Raw genomic sequence first — 26,782 nt, forward strand, 5'->3', positions numbered from 1 at the left:
CTGGACAGTTCTAGTTAGGAAAGATTTTCAAATGAAAAATAATGTAGATTTCTTACAAAAATATGTAGTTATCAAAAAATGGAAAATATATACAACCATAAGGAAGAAATAGCATACACCTATAATTCCATTTACTGAGAGATAACCAGTTTTTATACTTTTAATGAGAATGCTGAAAATTGAACTGGTCACCCAAAAATGAGTGTGAAAAAGAACTGAAGACTGAAATTATTTATGTACATGTACCTTTATCATCTTCCCTGGTGGGGCACATAAAATATATTTGAAATAACTCTCGTAAATTGTGACAAAGCTTCAGTGGCCCTCCATTGAAACTAGGTACTTTAGGTCTTACACTCTGCTCAGAATTCTCATTGAACCCGAGTTAACAAGTATTCTTCACAAATACCCTTATTTGGCTTCGTCGGTCACTGCAAATGAGAGGAGCTGGCATGGAACAGGAAGCAGACACATGGACATGAAGAAAGTATCAGCCGATAGCCTAGGATGAAGGGAGGAGACTGGGACCCTGGAAAGCAGGCTTGGAACTATTCCTAACAGATTCAGCAATAATGGGTGTACATCACAGTGACCTGAGCCATCAAGGAAAAGCTAAACAGCGTCTGCTTAAAAAGAAGATAGGCAATGCTTCATAGGATAATGGTTCATTCATTCATTAAGTAGGCTTCACGCCCGGCATGGAGCCCAACACAGGGCTTGAACTCAACCCTGAGATCAAGACGTGAGCTGAGATCAAGAGTCAGACACTTCACCAACTGAGCCACCAGGCGCCCCTGTCTTAAATAGTCTAAATAAAAGTTTTGGTGTTCAAAAACTTAGCTTCAGCCATCTGATGTCTTTTCTGGGTAGAGTGTTGAATACCCTGACAGAGCTGGGTAAATTAAGATGTTATGTAATTTCGAATCAGCAGGAGCCTTTGGAAGCACCCTGAGATATTTGTTTATTGCTATTTATTGTCATAATAATACTTGTAGCCATAGTCGTAAAAGAGAAAATGAGGTTTTTAGGATCGTTTATTGTTTGCTTCCCATATTTATGAATGCTTCCTTTTCAGGAAGGAACATCTGCCATGGAAAATCTAAATGAAATGCAGTGTATGTGGTTTCAAACCGAATGCATTTTGGCTTACCAGCGTTTGGGGAGATACGGGGATGCCTTGAAAAAATGCCACGAAGTAGAAAGGGTAAGTTGTAGAATTTTGACTTTATTTTTCTCCTGTAAGGTGACGAAAAAAGCAGGTTGATTTCTACATGGGATCATCTACCTGTTCTAACTACTTTGGAAACTTCATTGTGAAAAAAAAATCTGGATCTTTAGCCTTTCAGACATTCAGAAGTTGTGAACAAACAGATGACTGCTTTTTTGATCCTCAGATGGTTATGATTGTGACATGTCTACATAATTTGGTCTGCGGGAAGAAGGAAAAGATTGATTTATCAAGCCATTATTGCTGTTATTAACATATATTCAGAATTTGTATTTCGTAATCGGGCCATTGTTTGATTTCATCACTAGCCCAGCAGGACACACAAGCTGATGGCCACCTCTTTCCCCTTTACGTCAGGATCTGCTCTGTAGTCAGCCTCTCTCCAGTTTGTCTTCCCAGGATATTTGTTCTCTTCGAACAGCAGTCTGTGGCTGCTTTGCAGGCTTATTGTATTACTTGCTGTTAGGATTATGTGTGATGTGCCTTAGTTGAGGGGACTTTTCTTTTCCTTTGTGTGAATTTTGTTTTCCTGTTCTTTGTCATCTCTGAAGCACTCTCCTTCCAAATGGACAACAGGAGGAAAAGAGCCACAAAAGCGCGCCTGAGGCAGTCCTCAGCAGCCCTCAGTTGGGGGCTCAGTCGGCACCACTGCTCCCATGCTGACGCAGTCAGGTGAGCCTGATGTCTGCACTCGGCAGTCACTTTGGCCTTTTTCCCGTGTGAAACTTCTGACGTGACCCAGGAGAAAGGCTCAGTCTTAGGGGGTGGCTTTTGCTGGGAACTGGAACGAGGATTCTGCCTGAGCCCTTTCAGAAATAACCTAGTCTGTTTGTTTGTTTGGGGGTTTCTTTGTTTTCTTTTTAAGCCTGGGCTTGATGGCTCTATCTCTGGGGAAAATCCTCATCTTCTCCTTGAAAGATAGAAAGCCCTCAGATGATACGTGAAATATTGAGGCAATATCCGAGCCTTCTCGTTTAAATCTGGCTCTTATTTCTGTGATAAAACCCTAGATCACGAGCTTGTTTCAGCACTCCTAGATGACTAGCACTTCAAACACATTCTTCTTGTTATTGAGGAAAGATAACATTCGCATGAACCAGGACGTTCTCGGTGAACAATAGATTATTTCCTGAATGAAGAAGATACTTATGGATCAGTAATTCCACTATGACCATAGCTAGAAATTTATCACATTTTCTGTGAAATTGAAATTTGCACATCCTTAGGATCATTATATCTCCAGCTTCAGCCCCACTCCTCCTAACATTAATGACTACATATTCCTTTGTAATATTTACTGAGGATTGTTAGAATATGATGAATAGCTGTTCCGTTACTACGTTTCATTTAGATTATACTCTCCCTTAAATTTATAGTGATGTTGGCTGAGTAACATGAAATAAAATTCTGTAATGTCAGATCAACTATGTCTTAGTTCAAGAAATATGATTTGACTGGTAGAAAGCATTTTTGAAGAAAAAAAATAGAGAAAATCATGACTATCAGAGATTAAAATACGGCAGAAATTGTCACCTTCTGTTCATGTTACATAATTATTGCTAGAAACTTTACTGTTTTTATTTCGGATTTGTTAGTGCTTGAGGAGAGAAAGAACTAGACACAGATAAAAAAAAAAAAAAAAAAGGAGCTGGGGCGCCTGGGTGGCTCAGTCGTTAAGCGTCTGCTCTCGGCTCAGGTCGTGATCCCAGGGTCCTGTGATGGAGCCCTGTGTCGGGCTCCCTGCTCCGGGCTCCCTGCTCTGGGCTCCCTGCTCGGTGAGAAGCCTGCTTCTCCCTCTCCCACTCTTCCTGCTTGTGTTCCCTCTCTTGCTGTCTCTCTCTGTCAAATAAGTAAATAAAATCTTAAAAAAAAAAGGGGAGCCTATTCTTATGCCACTTGTAAGCTAGTCTTTTATAGTGAGTAATTCATAGTAAAAGTAAGGCTTAACTCTACTAGTGGTTTTATGTAGAAATGTGAATGCTTAGTACAAATAGGGTGATTAAATATTTTTTGGCTGATTAATGCTAAAATTCATTTCTAATAAAATTAACATCTAAAAGAATTCTTAATGTAATTTGTAAGGATTTAAGAGTAATTACAGAATTCACAGATTTTTTATAGTAAGTATTGTGCATGAATTGCTTTTGTGCCTGGATTTTAAGTATTTTAGTAAAGAAATGAGCACCTTTCAGAAATAAAACTTTGCAATTTACCTTCACCTTCAATGAATACAGATAAAAGTTCAAATAAGGGCTAGGCCTTTCTTCTGCCTTCAAAAATCCATTCAAGAATTCTCTCTTCAAGGGCGGTTTCAGCTATGGCACATATTGCTGTGAGCTTTTAGTAATTGGATTTAGAATGTTAGAATTCTGGAATGGTCCAGTGTAGTACTTGTTCTGCTTTCATCTTGCCCCCCCTCAGAGGATTGTAGGATTATATGTAAAGGTTATGAAGTCCAGCCCAGTCTGTTTAGAACTTGAGTTTTATTAAAAACAAAACAACCATCTTCAGAATATTGGATATAAACTTGTGTTCAGAATAATTTTAAACTATTTTATCTTTTAAGAATTTCTTTCTTTTCCTTTTTTTCCAGGTGATTAGCTTCTCATCATTTTAGTGTGCTGGTTTATATCTGAAACAGAGCAGCGATATATATTTCTAAAACTTTATGATAAGATCTAGGATTTCCGATAGATCAGAACCATAGGCAGTTCATAATGTGATCTTCTAGTGCATCTTAATCTTGATCCAATTGACATGTGCTTTATAATGACAGACTTTCTATAAAGGGCATGGAGTTGCGTACTACCCTAGTTGGTCTGGTTATTATTTTTGAGTCAGAGGTTTTTGTTGCCTTTCTGTATAAGAGCTCTTGTTGGTCTCCTCCAGCAACTCTGAGAAGTAATGGAGTGGGAGAATCTGGGTGAGAAGAGAGGGACTCATAGGGAATTCTTAAAGGAGTCCACACTTTTAAACTGTGAATAGCATTTCTTAATTCTCCGCTGACTTGTCTTACTTTGATTCAAGCCTAATTTTGACAAGTTAAGCAATTCCTGCTGGCATTGCCCTCCCCTCCCCCACCCCAGAAGAACTAGTAGTTTATGTTGAGGGGAAAATTGAGTTAAAAGCCTGAGCTATATGTTAAAATTTGGGTACCTAGTTTCTGCAGGAAGCTGATAGGTGACCATATTGTGTTACTGTTTGGCTAAAGTATGGAGAAACTAACTTCACCTGTTTGTGTCAGCTAGTAGATTTTTATGTTTTATAAATCTGGAGACTTAAAAAAAATCACCCCAAGGTTGTGTAAGGGAGATTTTGTGGTGATGGAATAGTTGTGTGTCTTGATTGTGGTGGTAGTTACATGAATCTACATATGTGATAAAATCACCTAGAACTATATACCCACATTGTACTAATGTCAGTTTTTTGGTTTTGTTCTCAAACTGTTGTTATATAGGATATAACTTTTACGGGGAAACTGAGAGAAGAGTATACAGGGTATCTCTATGCTACCTTTGTAACTTCCTCTGAATCTGTAATTATTCCAAAATAAAAAGTTTTTAAAAAAGAAAATCAAGCTAAGATTATTTAGTTGTTTCTAAGTAGGATTCTGCAATATAGCATTTCTTCCCAAAGCAAAATTATTTTGTTAGTATCCTCCTTTTTCTAATGTACTCCAGCCGTATCCTGTCCACCACTGTTAGCTTACTATAGAGTGACCAACATCCAGGTTTGCCTGGGGCAGAGCACGTCCCTAAGACACAGGGCTTTCATTGGAAAACCCGGGAAAGCCGCAGACAAACTGGGATAAGTTGGTTACCCTATGTATGGAAGACTAACTGGAGAGAGGCAGCCTGTGGGCTGTTGCTGATAAAGAGGCGGCTTAAATGTTTGTGGTTCCCTCCGGCTCCCTCTAAGACTGGACTTAGCATCTGTATCTGCTAAAGCTGCTAGAGTATCTCTTGAAACTTGTGTCTGCCTTTTTACACATAAATGTTTCTCAATTTTAAAAAAGTCCTGTAATCTCTTAGATGTTGTCATCGCATTATGTATTCCTTGACTTTTGGCACTGCCATTTTTCCTCAGTTGTATTGAATTTTAAGATCTTATGGTGCTAGACGTAACTTGATTTACATTAACCACGAACAGCTCTATGAAATATGTAATCCTTTGATTAAAAAAAAAGGTTCATGTTAATTCTTATGAGTTGATTTCTTATTGATGAGAGGAATGCAGTTTTCAAATATAACCTATTAAAGCATGATTCTTAAAGTTATCAGCTAATGTTAAAGGTTCATTCCCCCCCCCCCCACACTGTGTATTCTTATTCTTTTTATCTTAGAATTATTCCCTTAAAGTCTCAGGTACTTAATGTAATTCTGTGTAGAGAGTATTTCTAATTACCAACACAACTAAAATTATGAAATGATGTGGACAATTACTAATGTGTCTTCTGCACAGTGAGTTACTTTGGCCCCCAGGACAGAGGACAGATGAAGTAGGAGAAGAGCTTAATCTGGTCTTGTGTATTGAATCATTCATTTTTCTATGTATTTTTGGAGAAGCTAAAATAGAGGAAAAGTAAGAAGATGGAGGTAGAGATGCATATAGGAAAGAAAATAAAAGTATACATTGTTTTGAAGTAGGGATGTTAATTGTCTTCTTGCCATGTAAGGAATTAGTTCTTTAACTTCTGGGGCTATCGACCCTTTGAGAATTGAATGAAAGCCTTGAACTCTGTCCTTAGGAAAATGTTATTATGCTTGTTTATACATAGACTACAGATTAAGAACCATTGCTAAAATGGAGCGTTGGTAGATTAATGGGAGTTTATTGAATGAGAAAAAATCATAATGCTCTGTGTCCAGTGAAATTTAAAATATCTTCTTATTTGATTCCTTAACAACTTTATGAAATTGGCCATATAGATTTCTTTCTCACTTAGATTAAATATTTGAGGCTGTAGGAAATTAAGAGGTTACACATGCCTGATAAGTAGCTTCTCTCTTGAGTTGGCAAAAATTGTGCTTACTGAATGTTAGGCCCTATGCCAGGCAGTAGGGATAGAGATGACAGGGCTTACCTCAGAGAACTTACAGTTGAGTAGAACAGTCTGATTTGTGAACACTTACTGTGAACCTATATGTATTTGACCTTCATTCAGAGCTCTGTTTAACTCTGCCATGCTGATTTTTGGGGAATACTGAGGAGAAATATTTCATTAGAGCGAAAAATGAATATGTACTGATTACAGGGTTTTAAAAAATCTGATCGTCTAACTTACTACACAGAAATTGAGTATCATCACAAAACATGATTTATAGGAAATGGCTGAGGATTGTTGTAACAGAAGCTTACATTGAATACAAAGAACAGTTGATGTCTTTTGTAGTGTTAAGGACTGCCCACTTCGAGAGGGCAACTAAGTGAAATTGTGACTGTTTACATTGTATTAGGGGCTTTTATGATTTTCTTTTTAGAAATAGACATTATTGACATATATGTAAGGGATAATTTTATGGTTTTTTTTTTAAAGCATTTTTTTGAGATAACCGATGATCAATTTGACTTCCATACATACTGCATGAGAAAGATGACCCTTCGTGCCTATGTTGACCTTTTGAGATTAGAAGATATACTCAGAAGACATGCCTTCTATTTCAAGGCTGCTAGATCAGCGATTGAAATATACTTGAAATTGTATGATAACCCCTTAACCAATGAGAGCAAACAACAAGAAATAAATTCAGGTAACTGAAAAAGGAACTTACTTTAAAAGGATTGAAAAGAACACTACATTTCAGAATGTCATTAGCATAAACAACATATAGAAAAGCATATTGTCAAAACATCAGGTAGCTTGTATGCTAAAAAAAAAACGGGCGGGGGAGGGGGTTGCTTAGAAAAAGCCGGATTGTGTTCTGTAGCTGACACTTCTAAATAGCCCTAATGGATGACTTGCAATCTTATTTATTTAAAGATTTTTTTTTTAAAGTAATCTCTACACCCAGCATGGGGCTCGAACTCACAACCCCGAGATCAAGAGTCCCACGTTCCACCGACTGAGCCAGCCAGGCTCCCCGCAATCATTTTTATTTTTATCTTCAGTAAAGCCAATTAGGGAAAAATAGAAATGTCTGGATTCTTTTTCTTTCTTTCTTTGTTTTTTTTAAATAGCTGAGCCCCTTTGGGAAAAATACATATTTACAACTTCTAGTGCCTAGTTGATTGAAAAAAATAATGCCATTGAGAACATCTGTACAGATTTTTATTCACTAAAATGTTAGTATCTATAAATATTTGAGAGAGAGTAGCATGGAGGCAAATTTCTGAACAGATGACAAGTCTGTGTAAATGCATTGTCTCACTTACCCTTGATATATTCCAAGAGGATTGTTGGTGTCATCACCCCACTGCATGCAGACTGGGACTTGAGACCCAGCAAGATGAAGTGACTTGCCCCAAGTCATGTTGTGTAGGAGGTGGAACTGGGCCAAAATTGATTGATTTTATTTTATTATTAATTTTTATTATTTTTTAGAATTAATTGTAGTTGCTGCAGTGTCCGCTGGTTGCCTCTGTGTGCCAGGGTATGTGCTAGGCAGTGGGACGACACGTTCTACAAGCCTCTCTTTCTGGGGCGCCTGGTGGCTCGGTCGTTACGTGTCTGCCTTCAGCTCAGGTCATGGTCCCAGGGTCCTGGGATCGAGCCCCGCATTGGGGTCCCCCTGCTTGTGTTCTCTCTCTGTCTCTCTCTCGCTGTGTCTCTCTCTCTCAAATAAATAAAATCTTAAAAAAAAAAAGCAAACAAACCTTTGTATCCTTGCCCCTTCCCCCTTTCCCCTCTTTAAGCTGTATTGCTTTAATACAGTACTGTGTATTGCAGAAGAATGTGAGGAAGATGGAAACCTTGATTTAGAATTTGTATTCATTTGGATATTTATAGAAAACCTGTCAGCCAAAGAGTTGAAGAAAATGCTCAGTAAGCAAAGAAGAGCTCAGAAAAAGGCTAAACTGGAAGAAGAGAGAAAGCATGCAGAAAGGGAACGCCAACAAAAAAATCAAAAGAAAAAAAGAGATGAAGAAGAAGAAGAAGCCAGTGGTCTCAAAGAAGAACTTATACCTGAAAAATTAGAAAGGGTGAGGTGAATTTGCTGTCTTTATTTATAGGATTTATATTACTTGGTTCTGTTCTGGTCATGAACGTGTTTTAATTAAATCTAGAGATTGGAAGCCATTTTGTAATATTTCAAGGTCATTATGATAGTAGTTAATTGTTTTTGAGAAATAATATGCAAATTTTGGTTAATGCAAATTATACATAGAATTGTAGTTGTGGTGGGCAGCATAGTGGCCCTTTAAATCTGGCCTCATTCCAAATCCTGAAATTTGAGAATGTGTTACATTACATGGCAAAGGGGAATTAATGTGGCAGATGGCCTTTATTAAAATAAGGAAGTTCGCTTGGATTATGTGGGTGAACCCAGTGTAATCACAGTGGGTCTTCAAGTAGAGGGAGACAGGAGAGGGGGTTGGAGTGGCATGAGGAGGACTCAGCCCTCTGTTAAGTGGTTCTGAAGAGGGAATGAGGGAGCCACAAACGGAGATTGTGGGCAGCCTTGAGAAGCTGAAAAGGGCACTGAAACACACTCTTCCTTAGAGCCTCCTAAGGGGACGTGGTCCTGCTGGCGCCTTGATTTTTAAGCCCCGCCAGACCCATGTTGGACTTTAGACCTACAGAACTGCCAAGATAATAACTATGTGTTGCTTTTTATTGACACTCAAGTTTTGGTAATTTGTTACAGCAGCCAGACAATTATCTATTACATCTGGAAACATAGATCTTGATAGGTTTTAGCTACAAAGAGAAAGCACTTCATCTCTGGGATTTTCTCAAAGTGTCCATAGTTATTTAGGGATCAGATTTAGGGAAATATTTAACTTTCAGGTTTATTTACTGTGGAATCTAGTATAAGGATTTTAAATTGGTCATTTTTTCCAGTTACATGATGCAATTGTATTTGCCCCCTTACTTTAAATGTTTCAAGAATAAGGGCTCTCAGTATTTGGTGTCCCATCTCCTTAGTCTATGGAATAATTTCTTGGACTTTTTGGAGTTTTATGAGATTATATTAATTTTATGATCATAAAAACAATAGAGCTATTTCCATTTTGAAATTATTGACTATTTATTTTGAATTTGTTTACAGATGATAGTTTTAAAATGTTTTCTTGCTTATTTGGTCATATAAAGAGAACTGTAAATTACTTTAGATATGTGTTAATACGAGATTTGGGGGGAAATTTAACTTGTGTAGCTGTTTTTAAATGTAATAGTTTTCCTTTCTGTTTCTAAATAGATTGAAAATCCATTAGAAGAAGCTATCAAGTTCCTTATACCTCTTAAGAACCTTGTTGCTGATAACATTGACACTCATCTATTAGCATTTGAAATATATTTTAGAAAAGGTAATCGTTTGAATTCAGTTGTTAATCCTTATTATATTGGTGACCAGGTTCAGTGTAATCTTTATCAGTTAGATTGGTTTTCTTTTCATTTGTTAGATTCCATTTCAGCCTTCCACAAAGGCTCCCAATCCCTTTTTCCTTTGCTACTCAAAACTTTACAGGGCGATCAGTTAGAATATTATGATCAAATCCATTCTGAGAATAGTTCGAACAGTCATACAAATTGTTTACCTGAAGCATTCAATTCTACATGATTTCAAGCTTTCCTTTAGAAAATAGAAGTTGTCTTTGATAACAAAGTCAGCTTTGAATTTTGCTTATGAATGTTACAGGAAAGGTAACATTTTGTTACTGGAATTTAAGTGAGGCTAAAATAAAGTGACTAAAATAACATACATAAATATTGATGCTGTTAACCTTTATATTTTTTTCTGAAATAGGGAAGTTTCTGTTAATGCTGCAGTCTGTCAAACGAGCTTTTGCTATCAACAGTAATCACCCATGGTTACATGAATGTTTAATTAAATTTTCTAAATCTGGTAAGTATAAAAAAGGTAATATTAATGTAAAAGCAAATATGACAGTTCAGCAGTCTTCCATTAAGCTGGACATTAAAGAGATTGGCAATAATACAAAGCAGAAAAAGGATAATATTTATAGTGCATCGGGCGCCTGGGTGGCTCAGTTGTTGGGCGTTTGCCTTCTGCTCGGGTCCTGGTCTCAGGGTCCTGGGATCAAGTCTCACATTGGGCTCCCTGCTCGGCGGGGAGCCTGCTTCTCCCTCACCCACTCCCCCTGCTTGTGTTCCTGCTCTCACTATCTTTCTCTGTCAAAAAAAAAAAATCTGGGCGCCTGGGTGGCTCAGTCGTGAAGCGTCTGCCTTCGGCTCAGGTCATGGTCCCAGGGTCCTGGGATCAAGCCCCACATCGGGCTCCCTGCTCTGTGGGAAGCCTGTTTCTCCCTCTCCCACTCCCCCTGCTTGTGTTCCCTCTCTCACTGTGTCTCTCTCTGTCAAATAAATAAAATCTTTAAAAAAAAAAAAAAAAAAATCTATTTATAGTGCATCTATAAATTAAACATGCTAGCAAAGATATGCTAGAAATTAGTGCATTTTTAAGCTAGAATGTATTTATATTCCAAAGGAGCAATATTTTTACTATGTAAAATATATCAAGCTTAATAATAAATCTAAATGTATTTCAGTTGATTTTGTTTCAAAGGACAGATTAAAAAAATTTTTAATTTCAACTGTTTTGTTTTTATAGTGTCTAATCATAGTAACCTTCCAGACATTGTGAGCAAAGTTCTATCTCAAGAAATGCAGAAAATATTTGTCAACAAGGATTTGGAAAGTTTTAATGAGGATTTTCTCAAACACAACGCTACCTCTCTTCAGCATCTGCTTTCAGGTCAGCGTCTGACTCCCCGGGTTAAAACATTTATGGAAGAGGTTAGAATGTGATGAAAATAAAAGTTTGGAAAGATGTTCAGCCTTACAAGTTATCATAGAAAAAGAAATGAGCACAATACCATTTTTGATCTTTCAAATTAAGAAAGGTTTTTTTTGTTTGGGAAAAGGAGGTGAAAGTATGGTGAGGACATGGTGAATAAGCACTCTTGTTTTTGCTGCTGGAAGTGTAAAGTGGCCCAGCCATTTAGGAAAGCAGCCTGTCGTTCTTAATAAGAGTTCCACATCAGGGTGCCTGAGGGGCTCAGTCGGTTGAGTGTCTGACTCTTGTTGGTTTCGGCTCAGGTTATGATCTCAGGGTCCTGGATTGAGTCCGGTGCAGGCTCTGCACTGAGGGGAATCTCCTTGAGATTCTCTCCCCCATCCCCTCATGCATGTGCGCACGCGCTCTCTCTCTCTCTCAAGTAAATAAAATAAATCTTTTTTTTTTTTTAAGATTTTATTTATTTATTTGAGAGAGAGAGAATGAGAGAGAGAGAGAGCACATGAGAGGGGGGAGGGTCAGAGGACGAAGCAGACTCCCCGCCAAGCAGGGAGCCCCATGCGGGACTCGATCCAGCGACTCCAGGATCATGACCTGAGCCGAAGGCAGTTGCTCAACCAACTGAGCCACCCAGGCGCCCTAAATAAAATAAATCTTAAAAAAGATTTTTTAACTGCTCATTTTTTCTTTAATCTATGTGTACATTAATGCTTTTATTATGTAAAAATATAGCTGGATTTTGTTGTAGCTATTGTTTTATTCCTATTTAATTTTCTCAGTCTTTTTTTTTTTTTTTTAGATTTCATTTCTTTATTTGCTAGAGAGAGCATAGGCGAGAGAGAGTGAGCGAGAGCACAAGCAGAGGGAGCTACAGGCAGAGGGAGAAGCAGGCTCCCTGCTGAGCAAGGAGCCCGATGTGGGACTCGATCCCAGGACTCTGGGATCAGGACCTGAGCTGAAGGCAGCCACTTAACCAACTGAGCCACCCAGGCGTCCCAATTTTCTCAGTCTTAAAATAGCCAAAAAAAAAGAGCTTCACATTATCTGTGATTTTTGGCTGTAGTTATACTTTTGTAAATAATTTTGAAGAATTAATCCAAAGCAGAGATAGAGCTTTAAGTGTAAAGATGTTAACTGAAATGCTGTGTGTGAGTGTGGGAAATAGAATGGAAACAAATTTAATGTATGTCTAAGAAGAGAGGAAATAGTAGTAGGTTTGTAATGAAATGGAAAACCAGGCAGTCCTGTAAAATGATGTTTATTCAGAAAATTTGTAATAGCAGGGGTAAATAATTTTATAATACATACACAGAACTAACATACAACATAATCTCAACTATGTAAAAAAAAAATAAATTTGGGATAAAGGCTGAAAAGAAATACATATGGAAGCTTAAGAGGTTGCCTTCGTGGTTTGTCGTTATGAACAATTTATTTTTTCTTGTATTTTTTCTACTTTATGTATTTTGTATTTCAAGGATTTATTTATATCCTCTCTGTTACAGGAAGGATTTTAGGCAGTTTATACAAATTCATAAAATGACAAAATGGCATGGATGGACAAGATGATAAACTGGACAAAAGATTGTGGAAAAGGAATTGGGGACAAAATGAAGTATATAATATAATTAACTATGCTCCTACAATAAGCCATATACTTAAATATTTCAACCTAAGTTTTCTTGTTCTAAGGGGAAACTTCTTGATTCTGATGTCTGTGGAAAAAAACCCTATGAAAAATGACGATTTCTTGGTAGTAAGGGCAGATAAGAATGTCTCTTCAAGAATACAGGATAATGAAGGAAAGCATTTCTTTATTGTTATTATGGGAAATGCCTTCCCAAATATGTGAAATTCTCAGGAAAAGTAATTTTGCCACATAAAAATAAAAACCGTAAAGAAAGTCAGATTGGTTTCTATAGCCAGCTCCAACCCACTGCTGCTTAAACACTCAGAACCCTATTTTAAGTCACTGTTCGATGTCAATCAAATAATTTTAAGATCTAGGAGTTCACTCATTTTGTAGCGTCTTGTTATTTCAGGGGCTAAAATGATGTATTTTCTGGACAAGTCAAGGCAAGAGAAAGCAATTGCTATTGCCACTAGATTGGATGAAACGATAAAAGATAAAAATGTAAAGGTAAGATTTTTCAGATTGGTTTCTACAAATTTATGGATACTGAGTGCTCTGACAAAACATGTGTCTTTACAACAAAATGCTTGAGTGGACCTTCGGAGTTAGGTCTGGATTTGGATCTCAGCTCTACCAGTTACGATGTTTGTCACACGCATTAGGCAAATTTCCATTTCTTGGCTTGCTCTTCCTCATTTATAAGATAAGGATGAAAATACAGGCATACCTGGGAGATACTGTGGGTTCAACTCCAGACCACTGCTGATAAAGTGAATAGCACAACAAAGTGAGTCCAGTGAAGTTTTTGGTTTCCCAGTGCATATAAAAGTTGTGTTTATACTATACTGTAGTCCGTTAAGTGTGCAATAGTGTTATGTCTAAAAAAACAATCTATATGCCTTAATTAAAAAAAACAGTTTATTGCTAAAAAATGCTAACCATCATCTAAGGTTTCAGCGAGTTGTAATCACTGATAACAGATCATCATAACAAATATAATAATAGTGAATAAGTTTGAGATATTTGCAAGAATTGCCAAAATATGACACAGGGACACAAAGTGAGCAAATACTGTTTGGAAAATGGTGCCAACAGACTTGCTCGACACAGGGTCGCCATAAGCCTTCAATTTGTAAGACACACAGTATTTGCAAAGCACCACAGAGCGAGGCATAGTAAGCCCTCAGTAAATGGGAACTAGTGTGGTTAATAAAGGACTTTTTTTTTTTTTTAAAGAGACATTTTCATTTTAGTGATCAGTTTCGGAGAGTCACTTTTTCAAGTATTAGAATTTTACCATTTTTTTAAGGCTTTGCAGAATTGATTTCTAAAATGTTCCAGTTCTAAACTGAGGGTTGTTGGAGGGGAGGTGGGTGGGGGGATGGGGGATGGGGTTACTGGGTGATGGGCCTTGGGGAGGGCACATGATAGGATGAGCACTGGGTGGATTGTGTGCAGCTGATGAATCCCTGAGCTCTACCTATGAAACTAATGTTAATTAATGGAATTTAAATTTTAAAAAATAAAAAATAATAAAATGTTCCTGTTTTGAGGTGATTACTTACTGTGAGTAGCAAGAAGTTATTTTACACTGAGGCCTTGCCAGTGTTCTTTTGTTTAATTAACACATTGCATCTTTTGATTATTAAAGTGATTAGTAACCAACCTTTTTTCTTAAAAATTATTTTTATTCTCGCCTTTTTTGATAGACTTTATTAAAGGTTTCCGAGGCACTGCTTGATGGCAGCTTTGGGAACTGTAATTCCCAGTATGAAGAATACAGGGTGGCCTGTCATAACCTGCTTCCTTTTACTTCCGCTTTCCTGCCCGGTGTGAACGAAATGGACGGCCACAGTGTGGCACTCAGCCATACAGCTAACTATGATGTCTTGGCAAACGAAATTTGAAATCCCATAGAAAGTTGACTCCTGTAAGACTCAGAGCTGAATTCAGATCAGGGTTTCCTTTTCAGGGTGTATTTTAATATAGGTATGAAATGGAATAATGGGATAAAATTTGTAAATGGGAGTATTCTGTAAACTTACTTTATCCTTTATCTGACTCTGCCAATTTACATAAACATCTGTTGAAAATTACCTGTTTATACTTGTACAGTTTTCTTAAATTTTCCGATTATCAGCATTGTGATGGATGCTGTCACTTCTGTATCATAAATATAATTTCTTATTAAGCTAAGTTGTATACAGCCCCACTGTATTATTTTCTTGAAACCCTGGTTTCAGAATCTGTGTTTTGATGTTATGGGTTTGTTGTATTATTATTTGCTTGCTTTTTAATTAAAGCACATCAGTTTTAAAGTGTAAACTGTATGTTAAAAACAATATGAAACTTTTTTTTGGCAGACATAGAGGTTTATTTTAAAATTTATTTCAGTTTGCCCTTTTTCCCACCTTAATTTTTTCATGATTTACCATTTCCTTCTTAATATCCATGAAAATGATACTTTCTATTGAATAAGAGTACTCCAGTTTTATGTAGATGATTCAGAATGTGGGGATTGGTTTGCCTCCTAATCATGGAAATTCACTGGTAAATTTGTTGCATATCCCTAGATCATTCTTTTAAAGACCCATGGGTAAGAATTATGCTATCTTGATTAAATTGCTTCATGTGTTAACAAATAGTTTATATCTAAGTTTGTGCTTCAAGGGAGCAGAATAGGGAAGAATACAAATTACAAGGAAACATTCTTACTCTTATAGCCATGCATTGACTATTAAATACGTTTTTGTATCAGCAAAATGAGAATTTAAACTATTTTTAGTTTATTAAAGCATTGTTGAGCAATATTTTAGGGGGGGAGTATAGGTTTTCGTTTTATCTTGTACAGAAAACAATAATGGAATCATTCATTATATTTCTTTCAGAACTGTGTAAATATGTCTAATATTAATACGTCCCTTTAAGGCAAATATGAATTCAAAAAGGGAGATTTTATTTAGAGAAGCCATTCTAATTAAAATGGTTTTCCTTTGCCCTAAGCTATTTAGATTCATAATTGTTAAGAGAAAAAAAACTCACTGTAAAATAATGCCAACCTATATAATACTGTAATAAATTATTTTGTACACAGTTGCTTATTTGTATTTGTGTTATTATTTCACATAAAATATTTTTGCAGAATGTTTTTTCTTCAAAGGAATAAAAACTTAATCATCTTCATTTTTACAAGTTTATAAAAAAGAAAATTGGTTATTAAAAAATAAACACCTACCAATAAATTCTGGTGCCACAGCAGCTTGGCTTCTTTTGAGTGTTTTAATAATTTTCGAGCTTGGCAGTCTTTGTCACTAAGTGATCCTGGCAAACATGTAATTCATTATGTTACTTTCAGCAAGATGCCACTTGCGTAAATGATTCCCATTAATCGTAATGTGGAAATCATGCTGGCAGCGGCAGTCTTTTATTTATTTCTATTTTTTTCAGTGACAGTCTTGTTACAGGGTGATACACTTGAAATGGGAGGAATTGGGTTCACGATCTGGAAGGCAGGATGAAGGGTGAAATCCAGTAGTGTCTGAGTCAGTGTATGGAGGTTGTATCTGTTCTCCTCCCTACTCCCATCCCACTTTGAGTATAAACAACCTATAAATCTGGGATAAGGGCAGGGATCTTTTTAGTTAAGGGAGGCAGGGGTGTGTCATGTTCCCCCACCTCCTACCTCCACCCTGCCTCCAGCCTTGGCAGAGGCCCTTTACCTTTCAGAAAGCTAAAGGAGAGGCATCTGAGAACCAAGTACTTAGAGAAGTCTCTAGTCTCAAGAGAAAAGTGTGAAGTCCTTTGTCCTGGGTGATCCTGCCAAGATTATCATAACAGCTAGGAAAAGACACAAAGATTAAAAAAAAATTTTTTTTTTGCTCTTTTTCTAGTTTTCTCAGAAGCTTAGATTATTGCTTTAGATCTTTCTTCTCTAATATATGCATTTAGTGCTATAAATTTCACTCTAAGCACTGCTTTGCTCCATCCCACAAACTTCAATAAGTTGTATTTTCATTTATCTCAAAATACTTTTAAATTTCTCTTGAGACTTCCTTTTTGATGCATGTGTTATTTAGAAGTGTTTTGTTAATCTCCAAATATTTGGAGATTGCTCAACTATCTTTCTGTTATTGATTTCTAATTTAATTCCATTGTAGTCTGAGAGCATGTTTTGTGTGAATTCCATTCTTTTATATTTATTAAAGTGTGTTTTATGACCCAGAATGTTATCTGTCTCGGTGAATATTCCATGTCAACTTGAGAAGAACATGTATTCTGCTGTTGCTGGATGAAGTTATCTATAAATGTCACATCCAGTGGACTGATGATGCTGTTGGATTCAACTATATCCTGATTTTCTGGCTGCTGTATCTGGCCATTACTGATGGAGGGGTGTTGAAGTCTCCCACTGTTACTGTGGATTTGTCTATTTCTCCTTGTAGTTCTAGCAGTTCTTGCTTTATGTATATTGATGCTCTGTTGTTAGGTACACACACAATTAAAGATTGTTATGTCTTCTTGGAGAATCACCCCTTTAACATTATGTGATGTTTCCTTTATCCCTGATAATTTTTCTTGTTGTGAAGTCTGTTTTGTCTGAAATTAATGTAGTTACTCCAGCTTTTTTGAAAACTTGATGTTAGCGTGGTATGTCTTTCTCCATCCCTTAACTTTTAATCTGTGTCTTTACATAAAGTAGATTACTTATACACAGCATATAATAAGGTCTTGTTTTTTAAAATCCATTCTGATAGTTTGTTTTTAATTGGTATGTTTAGACCATTCACATTTCAAGTGATTATTGATATAGTTGCATTAATATCTACCATATCTGTAACTTTCCATTGCCCTTGTTCTTTGTTTTAAGATTTTTCCAAAATTAATTACAGACAACAAGCCAACATATCCAGGAAGCTCAGAGAATACCAATTCGGATAAATACCAAAAAACTATACCTAACGAAATTATATTCAAACTGCAGAAAATAAAAGACAAAGAGAAAATCTTACAAAAAGTCAGAGAAAAACAAACCCCACTTTATCTTTAAAACAGCATGGATAAAAATTACATCAGACATCCCTTTAGAAACCATGCAAGCAGAAGAGAATAGAGTGAAATATTAAAAGTGTCGAAAGAAAAAACCCACCAGGCAAGAATTGTGTATGCAATAAAATTATCCTTCAAAAGTGGCAGAGAAATAAAGACTTTCTCAGGCGAACAAAAATTGAGGGAATTTGTCACCAGTAGACCTGTCTCATATGCAATGTTAAAAATTCTTCAGAGAAGGAAAATGATATAAGAGAGTTAGATTACGTAAAGAGAAGAGTGTTAGAGATGGAATAAATGAAGGTAAAATACAGTGTCTTATTTTGAATAACTTATTATTTCTTAATCTTTAATTGATCTAACATAATGGTTTCTCAGAATAATAAGAGCAACAGCGTATTGGATGATTACATCTTACAGATAAGCGGTATGAATGACCACAGTGTCATATGAGACAGGAGGGAGGAACTGGGAATACTTTCTTACAAGGTACCTGCACTACCCATGAAGTGGTATAGTGTTACTTGAAAGTTAGATTAGTTGTCCCAAAGAATCCAAAAACACTAATTCAAAGGGATACATGCATCCCTGTGTTTATAGCAGCGTTATTTACAATAGCCAAGATATAGAAGCCGCCCAGGTGTCCAATGATTGATGAAGGGATGAAGAAGATGTGGTACACACACAAAATGGAATATGACTCAGCCATCAAAAAGAATGAAATCTTGCCATTTGCAACAACGTAGATGGAGCTAGAGAGTATAATGCTAAGCAAAATAAGTCAGAGAAAGATAAATACCATATGATTTCGCTTATATGTGGAATTAAAGAAACAAAAGGAAAAAAAGATCAAGAAACAGACTCTGAACTATAGAGAACAAACTGATGGTTACCAGAGGGGAGGTCGGTGGGGGGATGGGTGAAATAAGTGATGGGGATTAAGGAGGGCACTTGTGATGAGCACTGGGTGATGTATGGAAGTGTAGAATCACTATGTTGTATGCCTGAAACTAACGTAACTGTATGTTAACTAACTGGAATTAAAAACTAAAAAAGAGAACGCTAAATTAGTTGTAAATGTATATTGCAAACACTAGGGCAACCACTTAAAAAATTGTAAAAGAAGTATAATTAATATGCTAAGAAAGGAGAGAAAATGAAACCATATAAACTGCTCAGTTGAAACGAGAGAAGGCAGAAAAAGAGCAGATCAAAAACAAAACGACTCCCCCAAAAAAACCCAAACAAAAAACAAAACGGGCAATGAATTGAAAACAGTTTCTATCTATTCTCTGTCTCTCTGTCTGTCTGTCTCATCTAGTTTCTGTCTATCTGATCTGCAATGTCCAGTTTGGTAGGCCTAGCCACACGTGGCTACCAAGTGCTTGGCTGTGGCTAATGTGTCCGAGGAACTGGATTTTAAATTCTATTTAAATGTAAATAGCCACAGATGGCTAGTGGCTACCACACCAGGGACATCTGTCTAATAGTTCTTCCCACAGGGGCATCTTTTTGCAAGTCAGCCCCCCAGAGGAATGCCTTTTTCAAATCCCTTTGAAGGCAGCTCTTCGTGCTAGCAGCCGGGGGGGCTTCTTTGGGTTCTCCATTCACTGAGCTTGACTGTAAGCTCCTTAAGGTCCCCGAGCCGGTCGGTCTAGAGGGGGAAGCCCAGAGCTCAGCACAAAGTAAGTATCCATAATGCTGTCGATGGATGCTTCCAGACACAAAGTGCTGTCACTAATCTTATTTGACTGTGGCAGGTGCCCTGCGAGAGAAGCATCAGCACCCTCATTTTCCAGGACACTAAAGCCAGTAGAAAAACAAGCTTTTCCCAGGGTCACACAGCTTTTCAGCAACAGAGCAGGATTCAAACCTGCTCCTTCCAACTTGGCATCATGTTCCTTCCTCTCTGTCACGATGCTCAGTAATCGTGTGTCTTCCTGACCCATGTGGCTCTGTTTGTGTTTAAAGTCTCATTGTGTCAACAAGACAGCCAGTTCCCTGAGGGCCGGGCCCACACTGAGCCCACCGTGGGGGCTCCTGTTTGTCTCCTGACATACTTCTTTCCCAGTGAGCGCACTCACGTGTGGTTTCAGGGCTAACATTGTGTTGCTGGAACCCTTTGAAGTACGCTGTTAGTTCATTGTTTCCCCACTGGAGGGCAAACTTTTCCAGTTTTATTTACTTTTCTGATTTCTTCAGAATTACAAGAACCAGCGTAGAAGGGCCTGGGTTGTTTTCTATGTTTTCATTGTTTCAGGGAAATTAGATGGTTTCCATGCGTGAGAAGTTGTGTAATATATACATTTCTAGTTCCATATATCCTGATAGCTGCCCTCTGTAGAGACTACAAATTCCAGATGCAGTCTTTGTTACGTGGAAAGCGCCCCCTGCCCCGTGGTTTGCAGGTGTGGTGGAGTTTTGTGCGGCAAGAGCGTCCTGGTCTGAGTGGAGGAACCCGCTCTCAGGCAGGCCCCACCCGCCCTTCTTCTTTGCAGTGAGGAGAGTTATCAAGGCGATGGGAACCGCATGGTTCAGTGTTCTCAAGCTGGACTCCCTCAGAGTCATGGATTGTGCCAGACCCATGTTGGTGACCTCACAGTTACCTCCCCTGGCCCAGAGGGAGTCCCCTGGAGCCCAGGGGAAGTTATGCTCGGCAGCCTTGTAATTAGAGGGTAGAAGTAGCCACGGTTCTGTGCACCATTTAGTGAACTTGGCCCTCTTCCTGGGCTCAAAAGTCTAGACAATGAGAGTTTTGAATGTGGGACAAAAGTGAACCAAGCCCTTTTTTAAAAAAAATATTTATTTACTTATTTATTTTAGAAAGAGCTGTGAGGGGGGGTGGGGAGCAGAGGGAGAGGGAGAATCCGCAAGCAGACTCGTCCCGGGACCCTGAGATCATGACCTGAGCTGAAACCAAGAGTCAGCCGCTTAACCGATGGAGCCACCCAGGCGCCCAAAAGTGAACCAAGCCTTTTCGTGCACCCGTCCAACTTGTTCCACATACAAGATTAACATGTCAGCTTATATAGGCAAATGTAGCTGCCTGCTGTCATGCACAGGAAGATTCTAGGTTACCTCCGTGCACCCACAGGTCTGCCTTTAAGCTTCACTGCAAAGCCTCTGTCTGCAGACTCGGAGGAATGTGTCACAGCATAGCTCCACGTGTTCTCCCGTGGTCCCCAGGGCATCGGAGAGTCGTGCGCACCGAACGCAGCCTCTTGCAAGCGACATGCCCATCAGCCGCTTTCACCAGGGGCATGGAGTCACTTGTATTCCCTGGGTTCTGAGACGCCCTCCTCTCGTCTTTGTCTGTCTTTGTGGTGGGAAAGAAGGTAAGTCAGCAGCACGGGGCACTAATCAGTGGAGGTTCTCAGCTCAGTTCGGGAGGGGCACCCGGGGTCAGAATACTCGAGAGCCTTGTAATAATCTCATCTATTTAATCCCACACTAAACAGAAGGAATCTCCGTCTTAGCAGAAATGATAACGGTCTTACCCATATAACGTGAAATGGCAACCACTGATAACCAACAGAGAAAACAAGTGGGAGAACGGAGGATTGACTGTGACTTTCATGAATATTCATTTGTTACATATTCTTTATTTCTTCTCACTTATGAGGACTTACACGTTCTCGGGCATCAAAGCTTTAGGAAAATTTGTGACGGAGAAACTTGAAATGGAAAAAAACACCATTAGCTGCTTAATTTTCTCACCAATGGTCTGAGGCTGCCATTATTCCAACTTCGTGGCAAAACACTCGTATGGAGCCGAAGATGTGTCCAGACCACCGAGGAGCAGAGTTTGAGGACCACTAAGCTTTGAAGGCTCTGCTGCGGTGCCCCCACCTCGCTGAATGCTTCCCCGATTTACTCTGATGAGGTTCATCTACCCCAAATACACGTCGAGCCCCCTTACAGCACCTATCATGCCACATTTATCATGCTTTATATCTTGGTGGGGCCTTATTTGGACGCATGGCTCTTCACCACTACTGGACTGTAACTGAGCTGATCCCAGGGATGAGCGTCACTGTCTGGGTTCGAGTCCTGACTCTGCCACTTAGCAGCGGTATGATTTTTGGCAAGTTCGTTAACCTTTCTATGACTTCATTTTCTCATCTATAAAATGGGTCAATAGCACCTTCTTCATAGGGCTGCAGTGAGGATGAAGCCCTGTCAGTGTGTGCTATTTAGACCACTATCTCTGTATCTCCCGCGGCACCTTGCCAGGGCTTCCCACCAGGACCTGGGCTCCTGATGGATTTTGCAAAGTAAGATGGCTTTCCACTGTGCCTTGAGGAATTTATTTTTAGACAATAGGAACTTCTGACCAGTGCCTCACTCCTCCTGGGACCTCTGAGGCCTCCTGTGTTCTCTTACCCTGAAGGAAACGGAATGCTGCATTCAGGAGCTCCCCACCAGGCAGCCCATGGCCATCCTCTGGGGAACTTTAGAAATCCATCCAGGGCTCCTCACAGGGACTCTTTTTTCTTAATTATCAGTGTATAATAATGGTCTAATATATCCCACAAGTCAACTCATGCAAACAGATTTACAAAGTATGGCAATTCTAACAATACCCTACATTAAACTGTAGAGTGACCTTGTCTAAAAAACCACACTCAGAGATTCGGATTGACAGGCCTGGGCTGGAAGCTGGGAAATACTTCTTTTAAGAACCTGTGCATTCTGGGCAGAGAACTACCATGTTTGGCTCTGGGACAACCCTCGGCTGCTCATCACCAAGAGCTTATAAAACACACTTGGGACCCTCCCTCCAGATATTTCAATTCCATTGATTTGGGTAGGGCCTGAGCACTGGCACTTTTTAAAAGCTCCCTTTAGAAAAAAGCAACCTAATTTTGATGTTGAGTTCCTCTGCTCTGGACAGTGGTGGGATAGGAGATGATCAGCCTGCTGGAGGGAAGTAGCAAGAGGATGGAGACCATTCACTGCCTTATATGAGAGCAACATCTTCCTGGTTCTTCACAAACCCCTTCCTAGCACGTGATCTGAGACTGGTGCATTGAGGAAAGGACCCAGCTTTTGGAGTAAGACAGGCATGGTGATACACCCAAAGATGGGTGACTTGGGGTAAGTCATTTGTCCACTGTATCTCATCAGTGCTGCGGTGGGGGCCTGATGTGATTGGAACCTGCCAGGCAACACTCTACAAATGAGAGCTGTTATCTTTAGTCTAGTGAATGTTTGAGTCTCCTCTTTTTGTTTGTCTGCAAGGTGGCTTCTGAGTCCAAAGAGGCAATTGCTTCTTCAAAGCCCTTTGCATATGAGGGAGGGTCGCAATCCTCCCATACCCACAAGTGCCAGGGATCAAGACTGTCCCTGATACAGTGACCATGTGTCCTGAACCAAAGAGCCACACTAAACCTTATAAATTGTATTAGAAGTCGTGAAAGTTTATATGAAGAAGACTCTAAGAGGATAAAAATTCAACATCTTTAGGTAATATTTCATATTTTTTAAATGCAAGTATGTACAGATTTCTGGTTTTTATACACTATGTGATTCTTTAAAATTGGAGCCACTCTGGAAAATTCAAGTCATGGGTTCTAACTTTGCATCCTTATTTTTCTCACAGCATCTGGGTGCTCAGAAAATGAAAACAAGAAAGAAATCAAATTCAGAGATGTATGGAGACAGGTAAAGATCTCAAGGCTCTCAGTTTCTGGTTTGTTGCTCTCTTATCCATGGTTACTGTTGTTTGCAATATAAATGTCTATTGCTAACAATTATTTTTTCACTTCCAATTTCCTCCTGGTCTTTAGAGTTGCCACTGACATGGCCCAAAGCATATTATGAAATACTCAAGACTAGCTTGTGAGGATCCTAATTAACAACGGGACCCATGACAAGTGCTGTTCTGAAGGTTATAGGCTGGCCTGAGGGCACGGTGCTTTTCTTCTCATCAACATCGCATGTGTGTGTGTATGAGAGAGAGAGAGAGGAACAGATGTTGGGTTGTGTTTCTGGCTTGTCATTTCCAAGACGGACAGAACTTGGCTTACTCTCTTTCAGTAGAGGGATGCCCTCCCACCAGCTATTTTTACTCTTGTGTAAAATGATCTGGTGACATAAAGGCCCATGAATCCCACTCCCAGGAATGTATCATGAATAACTAATCAGAAACAAAGAGCTGTTTAAACTAATTTTTGTAAAACTGAAAAAAGAGAAGCAGTCTAAATATTGGTCAATAAGGAATTGGTAGGGTAACTGTGGTTAGAGCAGTGGAATATTACGCAGCCATTAAAAATGACAGGGACAATTATACCAATGAGAAAGGGGTTCCACCGCATATTGTTGAAGGAAATAAGCCACTTATGTAACAGCATAGATAACAATCCTCTTATATCATATTGTGTATATTTGGACACCTCTAAGTGTGTGCATGCACACATGTCTATGTATGTTAGCACGGGGTCAGGTTGACTTTCTTTGTATTTTTCCAGATTGTTTTATTTACAGTGAACATGGATTATTATCATTATAAAATAGTTATTTTATAAAAACTGCATTCATAAAGATATTTACTATAACATTCTCAATAATAAAAAATATTTATAGAGCACTGTATTAGTCAGGGTTCCCCAGAGAAATAGAAATAATAGGATAGATAGATAGATAGATAGATAGACAGACAGAGGATAGAAGAGGAGATTTATTCTAGGAACTGGCTCGCCCGGCTATGGAAGCTGAGCAATCCCCCAGCTTGCTGTCTGCACGCTGAATGAGGGAAGTCGGTGGTGTAATTCAGGGTGAGGCTGAAGGCCTGGGACCCCGAGGGCCGCTGGTATCAGTCCTGGAGTTCAAAAGCCCAGGTGCCAGGAGCTCAGATGTCTGGGAGCAGGAGAAGACATATACCCTAGTTCAAGAAGAAAAGGAGAGAATTCCTCCCTCCTTTGCCTTTTTGTTCTAGTTGGGCCTTCAGTGGATTGGGAGATGCCCATCCACATTGGTGAGGGCAGATCTCTTCGCTCAGACTACTGAATCAAATGTTAATCTCTTACCCAGAAATAACGCTTCGCCAGCCATCTGGGTATCCCTTAGCCCAGTCAAGCTGACACCTAAAATTAACTCTCACAAGGATTATATGCCAGGCACGATGCTAAATGTTTTTCATACATTATCTCTAGAATTAGCCAAAGCAACAACAAAACCAAACACCGAACCTGAAGACAATCTAAAATATTTGACAGTAGAAAAATTGTTTAAAAAGTAGAATTGTAGGCCCTCATTAAAATTCCAATTATGAAGGCTGTATTGAATCATTGGAACACACTTAGCATGATGTTCAAAAGGCAAAGATGCTGATTGCTGCCAGGTAAATTATGTCTACCTCAGGTCGAAGTCTGGAAGGTATCAGCAGAAAGTGGTGGGATTATGATGGGTGTCTTTTTTTTTCCTTTAAAAAACCTGCCATGTTGTTATATCATCTTACCATTTAGAACATCAATTTATTCTTGCAAACTTATAAAACCCAAACAATTCAGCCTGACTTCCACATTCTCCCTGAACCTTCCACATTCTACCCCACCCCTCCCTGCTCCACTTTCTGGTTCTCTGCTCTAAGATGTTACAGATAAAATGATCTCTTAACTCATTGCTTCGAACAGAGAATGTACCAGAGTAATCAGTTTATTAATTTTCTTTGGCTAAGAAGAGAGGATAAAGTTTTAAGGGTCTTCTGTTGAACAAAATAATTTAGACTTGAAATACTTTAGGAGTAACAAATGACTCTTAAATACATTTTTAATACAATTTGGTATATCCAGCTTCATCATAGTCAGGTAATTTAAAAATTATTATGGAAATTTTCAGGGGTGCTTGGTTCAGGGTGCCTGGTTAAACATCCGACTCTTGGTTTCGGCTCAGGTCATGATCTCAGGGTCGTGAGATTGAGCCCTGCATGGGGCTCCCAGCTCAGCAGGGGGTCTGCTTGAAGATTCTCTCTCCCTCTGCCCATCCCCCCCACTCAGGCGTGTGCACACTCTCTTTCTCTCTCTAAAATAAACAAATCTTAATAAGATTATTATGGAAATTTTCAAATACACCCACAAGTAGAGAGAACAGGATAACAACTCTCATGTACCGATTGCCCAGCTTCGACTGAGAGAAAAGAATTAAGAAATGGGGTCCACATACATCGGACGTGGCACCAGCAGCTGCTGATCTGATTTTACCTGTTCCCTTATCTCCCCCCCGACCCCCCTTTTTTCCTGGAACGTGTAAAGGAAAGTCCAGGCCTCCTGTCCTTTCACCTGGCTTTCTCCCCCTCTCTAAACACCATACCATGGCCACCCTACATGTAATGTTTTGGGATTAAACTTTACCCAGCACAAAAGAGAGCGGCAAACTTTAAAAGGCCACCCGCTGCCGAGGGGACTTGTCACAGGCAATCCTGTACGGATCCCTTCGTGGACAGGTGCGAGTATACATTTCTCAGGGAAGCCACTGCACAAGGACAAGCTGGGAGGAGTTTTTCTCCTGAATATTTTCGGCCCCCAGATTTGTGTAGTCAGTTTTAAACGGCTCTGATTAGCATTTGTCTATTCCCTGTAGCTCCATCAACTGCTTCTCTGGTCTGTCAGTAGCTTTCTTAATTCACAAAGGCCACCCCGGACACCCTGTAGGCTGAGGGCTAGTCAGGATTCCACCTGCCAACCGGAATCCGAAATGCAGGACCCGAAGGCGGACAAAGGAATTAACTGGTTTTGTTTTTAAAAGAAAACACCAAGTTTATAATGTTCTGCTTCCGTTCTGCCTTCTCCCTCCTCGTGCCCACCCTCCGTCCCTCCGTGAACCTTGGTGCTCCAGCCCCCCCCGCCACCCCCCATCCCTCATCTGCTCCCTTTCCTCCATTAGCGCACCAGCCACTCTGTCTCCCTCCTTCCCCTGAACTCAGACCCGATGTCCCATCTTGGGACGTCTCCTGTG

The 26,782-nt window shown here is 39.1% G+C and overlaps 1 protein-coding gene across 3 annotated transcripts in view; it reads left to right on the forward strand.

Annotated features, from left to right (window-relative positions):
- NAA16 (N-alpha-acetyltransferase 16, NatA auxiliary subunit) overlaps window positions 1-15,877 on the forward strand; it is a 65,431-nt gene extending 49,554 nt beyond the window's left edge. The window contains exons 14-21 of one of the 3 annotated variants that reach the window (XM_032402920.1): window positions 1,076-1,204; window positions 6,765-6,978; window positions 8,175-8,368; window positions 9,589-9,697; window positions 10,138-10,236; window positions 10,963-11,106; window positions 13,191-13,288; window positions 14,491-15,877. In XM_032402920.1, the coding sequence (XP_032258811.1) occupies window positions 1,076-1,204; window positions 6,765-6,978; window positions 8,175-8,368; window positions 9,589-9,697; window positions 10,138-10,236; window positions 10,963-11,106; window positions 13,191-13,288; window positions 14,491-14,688 (1,185 nt within the window). In that variant the 3' untranslated portion in view covers window positions 14,689-15,877. Of the gene's footprint in view, window positions 1-1,075; window positions 1,205-1,779; window positions 1,875-6,764; window positions 6,979-8,174; window positions 8,369-9,588; window positions 9,698-10,137; window positions 10,237-10,962; window positions 11,107-13,190; window positions 13,289-14,490 lie in introns of those variants that run through there. The other 2 variants (XM_032402921.1, XR_004299218.1) reach the window with 2 other exon arrangements.
- The last annotated feature ends 10,905 nt before the right edge of the window (window positions 15,878-26,782 follow it).

The sequence above is a fragment of the Phoca vitulina genome, unplaced genomic scaffold, assembly GCF_004348235.1.
Source record: "Phoca vitulina isolate PV1807 unplaced genomic scaffold, GSC_HSeal_1.0 scaffold5, whole genome shotgun sequence".
Classification (NCBI taxonomy): domain Eukaryota; kingdom Metazoa; phylum Chordata; class Mammalia; order Carnivora; family Phocidae; genus Phoca; species Phoca vitulina.